This window comes from Archocentrus centrarchus, chromosome 10 (genome assembly GCF_007364275.1).
Source record: "Archocentrus centrarchus isolate MPI-CPG fArcCen1 chromosome 10, fArcCen1, whole genome shotgun sequence".
Lineage (NCBI taxonomy): Eukaryota > Metazoa > Chordata > Actinopteri > Cichliformes > Cichlidae > Archocentrus > Archocentrus centrarchus.
In genome coordinates this window covers 35,036,958-35,048,037 of record NC_044355.1, presented here as the reverse complement: position 1 = coordinate 35,048,037, position 11,080 = coordinate 35,036,958, and the positions used below count along the sequence as shown (strand labels likewise).

At 39.0% G+C, this 11,080-nt stretch overlaps 1 protein-coding gene across 1 annotated transcript; it reads left to right on the top strand.

The window, feature by feature from the left end:
- The first annotated feature begins 500 nt into the window (after nucleotides 1-500).
- On the top strand, nucleotides 501-10,634 carry LOC115787278 (magnesium transporter protein 1-like). Its single transcript, XM_030739885.1, has 10 exons — nucleotides 501-643; nucleotides 1,083-1,252; nucleotides 1,338-1,455; nucleotides 2,249-2,389; nucleotides 2,540-2,680; nucleotides 4,164-4,253; nucleotides 6,435-6,498; nucleotides 6,879-6,953; nucleotides 7,716-7,806; nucleotides 7,920-10,634. Exons 1-10 carry the CDS (start codon nucleotides 563-565, stop codon nucleotides 7,933-7,935), a joined length of 987 nt encoding a protein of 328 aa, XP_030595745.1. The 5' UTR covers nucleotides 501-562; the 3' UTR covers nucleotides 7,936-10,634.
- The last annotated feature ends 446 nt before the right edge of the window (nucleotides 10,635-11,080 follow it).

Sequence of the window (11,080 nt, the reverse complement as noted above, 5' to 3'; positions counted from 1 at the left end):
GCATTTATGCGCGTGGTTAACAGGCTTACACTCTCCTTCATGCTCCCTCCTCAGACGTGCTGGGTTTTGCACTTCAAAACATTTTACCAGGTTATGGCATGAAATGGAAAATGCAATTACAATTAACATTCATATGATCTGCCACTTTTTGTTGATTGTTTTCATGAACAATAAATTATGGGACAGCATTTTCTGCTCTCCATTCATAAAGCATAGCCCCAGTGTATGCTGTGCCAAAGGAGGAAATAAAGGGAGCACTAAAGCTCCTTTTCTTAGTATTTAGAGAGCTGGAACAGCCCTTATTATGGCTGCCACGCAGATACTTAGGGTCACTTTTCTCAGTTAGGAAGATGGACTATTTGAACGCACCCCAACACAGCTGTAGGTGGCGACAATGTTCAGCTTTGGTTGCGATTGTTTATTAAAACGAAGAAGAAGGAAACAAGAAGGAAGAACAGCTCTCTGCGATTGGCTGAGAGGTGACCAATGGAAAGCTGACAGGCTATTATCGCGTGTTCGCGGGTGTGTGTGTGGCCGGTAGCAGAGTGGATAGTGTAGCAGAATGTCAAGAAAACTTTTCACTTCGCTGCTTCTTCTCGTTATCTTCTGCTATGAATCCGTTGAGGCACAGAAGAAAAGAGAGGTGATGTCTTCAGTAGCGTATAACCAAGAGAGTTCTTAAACTTTGGAGGGAGTTTTTGCAACTTCGTCAAAGTTCCTCGTCTTTCTGTTTCCGTACCATTTTAGGTAGCTAGCTTAAGCTAACAGCAACCAGAAAAAGCTCAGTAACAGATTATCTAATGTAGTTTTATCAGTTGCCTCAGTAGCTTAAACAAGGCGCTACTTTCATAAGATAACATTACTTTGACCTGAATTAATAGCTTCGGTTTACCCAGTTATTGATTGTAAACTTTGTGTTGGACTGGACGTTATTAAACCGGAAATTAAATCTTCGCTTTTGTCACTTTTATCCTAATTCCATAAAAGCATGTTTTAACTGAATGAAAATAAAGTGAATAGAAAGGCGTTTGTTTCAACTTCAGGGGTTTTAGCAGTTGTCTTGGTGTCTTCGTTGTGTTTAGACTCTGCTGTCAGAGAAGGTCACGCAGATGATGGAGTGGGCTTCCAAGCGATCAGTCATTAAAATGAATGGAGATAAGTTTCGTCGTTTTGTCAAGGCTCCACCTAGAAACTACTCAGTGGTCATCATGTTTACTGCGCTGCAGCCACAGAGACAGTGTGGGGTCTGCAGGTAACAAGCAGCAACAAGAGGAGCATGTACTGCTTTTACTTCATTTATTTGGATTTATGACTTTTGAAACGTATTTTCTTTTCAGGCAAGCTGATGAGGAGTTCCAGGTGCTGGCTAACTCTTGGCGTTATTCTTCAGCATTTACTAATAAAGTCTTTTTTGCGTCTGTCGATTTTGATGAAGGATCAGATGTCTTTCAGATGGTGAGATGTTTTCTTCTGTAAGACTAAACATATTTCAATAGTCTTTCATCTGTATCACCCCACACAAAGATATATAATTTGGTCTGTGACCCCCACCCCAAAAAGTATTTTATATGTATTAGTGGCACAATAACTTTCCTCAGAGTCAACAATTTTAATGATACAAACACATCTAGTCCCCACATGCACATATTTAAGTTGTTACCATAGTATTATAGTGTAGTCATTGCAACTTACATAAAGTTGTATTTGCATTAATTTGGTTAATATTTCTGAGGGTCACCTGGGGTTCCAAAAATGAGAGAAACTGTTCTAAATAAGTTAATGTTGGCACTCAGTTGATTTACTTAAAATGAGTAAAATATCAATATTTTTATTAATAAGATTATTATTGCAAAAATGGGACAATAGAAGTACTAAAGCATAAACTTTTTTCAAATATTTTCTACAACTAATGGTGAACCTACATGAATCTTTAGGAGACAAATTTTTCAGTTATTTTAATACCACCATATTAGTTTTAGAGTAAATTTTATATTATATGTAATGTTTAAACCTTTGCACACAAATTTAGTCTACCTAAAAATGTATGCAATATTTAAACATTCGGGCCTTTCTGTGTGGAGTTTGAATGTTCTCCCTGTGCCTACAGTCCAAAGAAAAAGACTTGAAATGGCTGAGATGAGATTTGATGAGGCATCCACAAGGATTCTACTTTATTAGTGGATTCCCCGAGTACTATTGTACCCCATAGCTACACCTGTCTTAGTATATGTTATCTGTCTGTTTTCAGCTGAATATGAATTCTGCCCCAACATTCCTCCACTTCCCATCCAAAGGGAAACCTCGCAGGTCTGATACATATGAGCTGCAGGTCCGAGGCTTTGCAGCTGAGCAGCTTGCTAGATGGGTGGCAGACAGAACTGATGTACAGGTAAGTGTCAAACGTGCTGTGAAAGTGGGTTCTCAATGAGATCAGTGAAGATGTTTGCTTTAAAATAAATCCAGCAAATTCCAACAAGAGTATCTAAATTCACTGTTGGTAGGAGGCTCTGGAGTCTGTAATCATGTTTGTATGTTTCAGATCCGTGTCATTCGTCCTCCCAACTATGCAGGGCCTCTCTTGCTGGGATTCCTTCTGGCTGTGATTGGTGGACTTGCATATCTACGAAGACACAATTTAGAGTTTCTCTTTAACAAAAGTGTCTGGGCCTTCTCTGCACTGGTAACAACTACCATCATGCACACATACATGCTTAAATGCCCAGTGCTAAACCAAGGTTTCCAGAGTGGAGAGTAGAAAACCCAGTAGATGATTCTTAAAAAGCAGTGACTATTTTGATCAAAATCTTCTGTCATCCATCTCCATGCTATGTCCAAAAGTATATGTAACATTGTCTGCACTTTGGCATGTTTATTTTTATTTATGGCTCAATACAAGTCACATTTCAAACAAAAATTTAAGGTACAATAGTGTGCAGATGTTTAGCCATCCCTTATTTATATTTTGCTTCCAAGGAGCCTTTTTTGTAAGTCTTTCGAGCTCTCCAGGATTTCAGAAGGTTTTTCAAAGTTTTTCTTTGGACATTGGCTGCTTTTGCACAAATTTTTCAGTCCAGTCCTTGTACCTGAAAATTTTCAGAAGAATTTTTTTTGGTTTGTTTTATTGTTAAGGCACGTAACATTGACTGGTGTGTGAAAAAGGCACCTACCTTAAGGGAGTGTTATGAAACCCATTCCATGAAGCTCTCTACACACTGTTCTTGAGCTAATCTGAAGGCCACGTGAAGTTTGGAGGTCGGAAGTGATTGACTCTGTGCAAAGTTGGTGACCTCTGTGCACCATACACCTCAGCATCTGCTGACCTCAGTCTGTCATTTTACATGGCCTACCACTTTGTGGATGAGTTTCTGTCATTCCCAGTCGCTTCCACTTTTTTACAATAATCCCACTAACAGCTGACTGTGGATTATTTAGCAGTGAGGAAATTTCATGACTGGACTTGTTGCACAGGTGGCATCCTATCACGGTACCATGCTGGAATTCTCTGAGCTCCAGAGAGCGACCCATTCTTTGACTAATGTTTGTAGAAACAGTCTGCATGGCTAGGTGCTTGGTTTATACACCTGTGCACGTGGAAATAGGTGGAACACGTGAATTTAGTGGTTTGGATGGATGAGTGAGTATTTTTTAGTGTATGTAGCCCAAAATCCAAAATTCACCGCAAGTGATGAAAAGGCAATTCTATGCTGTAAAAGGTTTATATTATATAACAACCTCTTTCTCCTTAGACTCCATTGATTTTGAAAATGCTTGACTCCATTAATCTGATAATGTGTCCCCCTAAGTTTCTATCTGCATTCTGACCCATTTTGAGATATTAAATAATAGAACCTTATAATACCAAGTTAAAGCTTGATTTTTCAGATAGAACCTTTTTGTTTTGTGAATAAAATGGCCAAAGTTGTACATAGTTGAAAAAAATCTCTTACATATTGTTGATTAGTGGTCAACAAATAAGTCAACTTCGTCAAAAATGTCAGATAGAACCTTATAATTTTAAAGGGAAGAATGGCCAAGTTAGTAAACAGTTCTCCTGAATGTTTTTGTCCAAATTAAAATTCCAATTGAATACCCAGTAGCTCATTAAGTTTCTCTGCTGCTGACTCTTTGTCTTATGCAGAGATGCATTGTTATCTGTGTTTCAGTGCTTTGTCTTGATCATGACTTCAGGCCAGATGTGGAACCACATCAGAGGACCACCTTATGCTCACAAGAACCCCAGCACAGGACAAGTTGTAAGATAGAAATGTGAAGTTCATCATGTATTCTCAATAATATATTGGCCCCAACAGAATAATTACAAATATAACACAATGCACCTAACTGACATGTAGTACTGGTTAACTTAGGAAAAATCTGTATAAAAAGACTGAAATGTCTTGCTAACCTTGTAACAATAGGACTGCATATATTCCATAATTCAACAATTTCTCATGGAAGATATTACTTGGCAACTCTTTCTATTCAAACAGAATATCAGATTATTTGCCTAGTTGAGCTTTTCAGAAAATACCACCCTCATACAGTTGTGGTCTGAAGGTTACATCCACATACACTTACTTGTGAAGAAGGGTGTAAATGCTGGACAAGCCCGAGCGCTGCAGCACTTCATTGTCTGGGATCAACTTCCTTTTAGTCAGTAGCTGTGATGCGTTGGTGCTGAGGAGGGGTGAGGATCCTGAGGACTGAGGACCACAAACAGCCTTGAGGGCATCATAGAATTGTTTGTATTTTGGCTGTCAGCATAGCCTTAGATTTCATCTGCTTTTTTGCTCAGCCACGTGTCTTGCATCTCTCGCAGCTGCTTCTGGACTTTACTGCAGCAGCTGAGGAGAACGTCTTTCTTCGAGGTCATTGCAGGGTCATTCTAGTTAGCGCAGAGTAGGCAATGCTTTCTGCCAGGAGTGCATAGATCTTCTCATCGTTCTCATTGAACCAGTCTTGGTGTTTGCGAGTAGCTAGTCTGAGGTATTCCAGAACAACGGCATGTACAGCTTCCCTACAAGTCAACCACTATTCCTTCAGACTGAATTGGTCACAAGGAGTATCCTGAAGTTTGCTGTCCAAAGCATCAGCAAACTCCACAGCTGTCCTGCTGCTTCTCAACTTGACAGTGTTGAGTCTCTTTCTTGTCTTCTGACTTTGTGGTCTGCGCTTTAGGAAGATGCAGAGCTTGAGCTTGGGGGTGATGGGCCGGTGGTCTGTCCAGCGGTCAGCGCTGCTCATGGCCTTGGTAACTCGTATGTCTTGCCAGCCCCTCTTTCTAGTGATAACATAGTTCAGCAGATGTCAGTGCTTAGAGCGAGAGTGCATCCACAATGTCTTGTTGCAGATACGGAGGCAGGATTAGTGATGACTAGACGTGTGGTACATGTCATCAGTAACAGAATACCGTTGCTGTTGCAGCCATCAGCCCTGCTGATCAAGCAGGTCAAGGTCATGTCGTCAGTCCCTGCTCTTGCGCTGAAGTCGCTAAAGGCCATAAGCTTCTCAGACTATGGGGCATGGGAGATCAGTGAGTCAAGCTCTTCATAAACTTATCTTTCACATTGTCTGGGGTAGTCATCATTGGGGTGTAGGTGCTGATGAGAGTAGCATAGCTCTGTCTACCCAGAGGGAGTTGGAGTGTCATGAGACAGTCATTCAGGCCATCAGGCAGCTTGGAGAGCTTCCAGACAAGTTGGGTCTTGAAGGCAAAGCCACTCCAGAAAAAGGTGCAGCCATTGCCAACCTCAGTCAGTTGCCCTTTGTCAGCCAGCCTTGTTTCACTCAGGGCAGTGATGTCCACTTTGTAGCATGCCAGTTCTTTGTCTTGGTCTCTTGGTCTTGTCAAGTTTAAGACATTGTAAAACCTTCAAAATTACCATGATGTTCATGCCCATGTTAAGTGTATGAAAACTTCTGACCACAACTGTATCTTGACCATTCTAATGTCTCTTTTGTAGTAGTACCAACTCAGCTCGACTCGACTCTACCCTATCTAGCTTTGTTCATTTTCCATTACAATTTGGTACCACCTCACTAAGGCTGCCCAAAAGTCCTGTGACGTCATTTGAATTTGACACAAACACAAATGGTCGCTCCGTCTAGCCTCCTCTGGATTTTGTTGTCAGCCACCATGAACAAAAATGTCTTTGTTGGTTAGTGTGTGGGCATTTCCCCATTTCCCTCATTGCTGGGTCTCAGAAACGGCAGGTTTGATTTTTGTAAAGGAGTCACTCTCATGCATTCTTTTGACGTCACATTTTTTGGCTCGTCTCAGCTCGCTTGGAACCATAGCCAAGTAGGTACTAAAAAGTACCAGGTACTAACACCTAATGGAAAAACCCTAAAAATCTAATTGAGTCAAGCTGAGTAGGTACTAGAGAGAGCGAGTACATTAATTGGAAAAGTAAGAGATTTTACTGTGTTTTCAGAGTTATATCCACGGCAGCAGTCAGGCACAGTTTGTGGCTGAGACACACATCGTCCTCCTCTTCAGTATCCTCCAGCTATGTGTAAATTGACACTTTTATATCCAGTACACACTAAACACACCTGAAATTCTTTATCAACTCTTCACTGAACTGTTCTTCATCATGCATATTAATGACCATTCTCTGCACCACTTACTGAACAGATGCCCTTTAACATTTTTGAGCCAATTTTAAATTCTGTTTTGCTATGTTGATTTTGAGGTCTTAAGTTATCCATAATATTAAAAATAATAATAATAATTTCTGGGGTTGATGGTGGCCCCGTTACCAATAAAGTACAAGTTTTTAAAATGTCCCAGGTGTTAGCAGACTCGGGGCATCATCTTTGGTCCTGAGTTGATGGACACCATGCACTCGTTGTTCATCCCTTGACCTCACTATCAGATGCTGCTGTTACCATGGGGATAGTCCTACTATGTGAGGCTGCTACTTCAGACATGGATATTGGAAAGAGAAAGAGTATGTGTACACACACACACACACACACAAATTTAGTTTAATTAAAAAATTTAATTACGTAACTGACAGCCAAAACCTATATTACAGATTAAATGTTAGCAAAAATATATGAAATGGGAATTTATGCCATTAATTGTTTTACTGTCAACCAAATGTTAGCGTCAAAAACTCCTCAAGTAGGGAACCAAAACTTTTCTAGCATTTCTAGCAGATTTACTCAGTTGGCCAAATTCTAAACTGCCAGTTGAAGCTGTAATTTTAATTTATTTTGTATTAAAATAACATTTTGTTGTCAACCAAATTTGAGGTGTGGTCAAAAAGTTGCAGGGTTCAGTCCCGTGAATCAAAGAAACAGAGATTTCCAGGACGTGATTTAAAAGCAGCAGTCACTCTGAAAGCATTTTTGGCAACACATAAGATGACGACCTCAAAGGCAAAAATCTTCCAAATTATAAATTGTTGAGAAATAATGATATGACCTATTTCAGAACAGTTCGATCACATCTGGTGTTTTTCGGTCCAAAGATTTCAGATACTAATTGCTTGAAAATGTTTAAAATGTCCTTTTCTAAACTTGTATTTGATTTGAGTGTCTCAATGTTTAATATTGTAATCAGTGAATCGTTATACCTTTGTTTATTTTTGTGTATAATGCATGACTATGTATAATAGCAGCACTCTGTGTGTGTGTGTGTGTGTGTGTGTGTGTGTGTGTGTGTGTGTGTGTGTGTGTGTGTGTGTGTGTGTGTGTGTGTGTGTCAGTTATGTGTGTTGCAGGTATTGGTCTAGTTATGCTGTTCTTCAGTTGGTTGCTGTCCATTTTCAGAGCCAAGTACCATGGATATCCATACAGGTACGGACAAACACATTAATATCAGATTATCCTCGTTAATTCCCTGTGATTGGCTGAGATGGTGCTTTATATCCAGATACTGATTGTTGAAAGTTGTCTTGTCTATGTTGCAGCTTCCTGATGAGTTAGGGCTGATAAACATCCTCCTGATTCAAAGCAAGTATGAATTGGAGGACAGGAAGGGCTGTCAGAAAGCTGGGAGTTGTCCACGGCATCATTGCTGAATAGCTGTTTGCTAAGCCGTGATTCGTCGTCTTATCGGTTACATAAAAGCCAACACACACTGTACGTTTACAATTTTTTTTTTAATCACCAACAGGACTCTCTTCACTTCTGTGCAGTATAAACATTATGTACCAACAGTTGTCTTCTTGATCAGAATTTTCACCAGATTGCTTGATTTTGATTTATTTTGAACGTAGTGGACAAAAATCCCAGTGAGCCTTTGTCTCTGGTTCCAGACCGAGGCTCAGCCTGATAAGGTGTTGTCAGTCTTCTCATCACTAAGGAAATATATGAAATTTTCCCTTGATTTAAAAAAAAAAAAAAAAAAATTTTCATCCGTGGTTCCCTAAGTGTGGGCTGCGGCCCCCTGGTGGGCTGCGGAGGTACTGCAGGAAGGCTGCAGTAATAACAGAAATTCAGTTTTAAATGACTCACAAGTATGCAGTTATATATTTATATAAATGTATTTATTTAAATAAAAAGTGAATTAAAGCTGGTAATAGGAGGTGGTTAGTTTGCGGTATTGCTCATTAGTTTAACCTGAGTTTACTGCTTTTTATTGAAGTTTTTTTAGGATTTTCTGTTCCTTCAGTGGGCTGCAGCACTCGACTTTGAGAACCACTGATCTACTGTATTATATAAACATTTTTTAAAGGGATGATAAATTTGGAATTCAGTTGGAAGTAATGTTCTCTAGAAAACAGAGTCTTGGGATCTGGTAGTTGTACTCTGTGTGGTAATTGGGCAAACAATATTTCAGTGGAAACGTTGTAACAGTTTAGACCGTACATGGAGCTGTTGGTAGCCTTACACTTGTCTTTTTTACGTACAAATACTTCCCTGCTTAGTAATGCTTTCCTTGATTGTTCCTGAGTTTCTACTGTTGGTATTTGCAGCTCTGGTTGTTTATCTTCCACTAAGGCTAATAGGAAGTGAAATATCTGGATCGGTTTATCTGTGCCCACTTCCAGAAAGCAGGTTTAACAAACACCGTGGCTAACCATAAATTCTTAGTTGACTATCTCTGAGCTGGGAAAAAAATTCTAGAAAGGCTTATCAGAGATCAGCTCTTAGTTAGTATATTCATCCTGACTTTAGTACATGTGAATAGCGAAAAAAACCTTCAACAAGTAAATAAATAAATAATAAATCCCGTGGACTGTGGAATGTGTGTCAACCATAAAGGTATGACATTATTTGTTTTTATTGTGTGACGTATAAAAAAAACTGGGGAGGAACAGTAATTTTAAGAAATTACTCAGCTATAACTACATATTATTGATACATGTGATATTATTTAGACCCAGTAAGACTCGTTCAGAGGAAATAATACTGAGACGGAGCTTTCAGATGTTGTACCTTTCAAAATGTTGCTCAACAACATTTAATGACTGTATTTCAACTTGTGAAAATATCTCAACATGAAATGCTCTCAGAATATTATCACAAGCTCCTGCTTTAAAAATTTAATGTTCTTTCAGCCTCATCTTTGCTCAAATATTGACAACAAGATGCCCACTGACATTTTTTTTTATCAACAACATGACGAATGACTGATCACTCAGATCTAACATTTAAATTTAAATGTGATATTTAGATTTAACATGTAGACTTTGATGGAATATTGCTGACAATGTGACTTGATAAACTTCACAGCACATTGTTTAAATAGTTTGTAGCTGAATGTGGGGAAATTTTGCAGATAATTTTGCATGCTTCAATCATGCCAATTAATTTGACTTAAACAGTGATTATAACAACATTGGGTAAAGGTTTCATTGCAGGGGAACTGACTGACGATGTGCCTTCAGATTTTATTTTGAGCTGTTACTAGATCCACAATGTCCAGTGATTGCCTTGAATGCCTTTGTATTAATAACTGAGTGGTTATAAAACTGCTCATGTTACAGCAAATGTGTAACTGGGATTTCCTGTTTGTAAAGAACAAACGTGAGCATGTTTATTGCGCTCCAGTATGTGTTCTGATATGGACCTAATGAATGAGGAAATGAAGGAGAGTGGATCAGGTGCAGCAGGAGGAGAAGAGTCAGAGAAAACCTGCTGTAGTGAGGTACACACGGTCTGTTGACCGTTAAATTAATTTTCTTTTTGGAACAGAAAACTCAAGAGTTTCTCTCATGTGGAGGGAACCCAGAGCTTTCCCTAAATGTGCTTTTTGGGACAGGGCCCTGATCCATGATTTTAAGCCATATGATTTATAAAATAAAGTTATTGGCGTGTTATTACATGGTCCTTTAAATTCCCATAATCAGGCGGTCCTTGGTGACTCAATATCACTGTCTCTCCCCATTCATTTTCAAATGAAAAACAGCAAATTGTATGAAAATATGTTGAATGAAAGAAAGTGGTGTTTATAATAATCTTTGCTGTTAAGAGTTGATGGAACAGATCATACTTCCTGAAAGTGGCAAGGTAACATTCAAATATGTTCATATGTGTGTATACATGATTACTGGTAAAATACAAACTCAGCGAAGGGTGCATTTTGTGTGTTAAGTTTTAATTGCCTGCCTTATCAACTTGGACAAAGAGAATATTTGTTCAGATGTGATTGTTGCTGAAATTAAAGTGCCTTAACTGTCTGTCAGTGTGAGTCTCATTGCCACTTTTTTTTTTTTGGTGGGGGGGGCAGGACCTAGCCGTAACCCAAAGTCAGCCCAGATAATCATCCTACACATTGACGTCAGCTGATCACTGAAGGTCAATGTAGATTTATTTATTTATGTTTCTAGTATTGCTTTGAATTACCTTGTTTATTGGTCCAGTCATTTGTCAGGAGAGAGAAAAAAGAGTGAGTCAGTCATACAGTCTATGAAATACATACAGTGCTCGTTAGTGTGAGCACAGGCGCTCATACTGCTGCCTGATTATAATTGGTAAGGCTGTGGTTGGACATTTTTCTGAACTTGTAAGAGACTAACTGGGTTTACTTTACAACAGTCTGAAGAACCAATTTATTTACACCATATATATTAATGATGCTGGTATTTTATTAGAACTGAATACTGGATTTAAAGACAGTGTTTAT

Coding starts and splice junctions, on each gene's coding strand:
- LOC115787278 (XM_030739885.1), top strand. CDS start 563: ATGTCAAGAAAACTTTTCACTTCGCTGCTTCTTCTCGTTATCTTCTGC. Junction 644..1,082: donor AGGCACAGAAGAAAAGAGAG/GTGATGTCTTCA, acceptor CGTTGTGTTTAG/ACTCTGCTGTCAGAGAAGGT. Junction 4,254..6,434: donor ACCCCAGCACAGGACAAGTT/GTAAGATAGAAA, acceptor CTGTGTTTTCAG/AGTTATATCCACGGCAGCAG.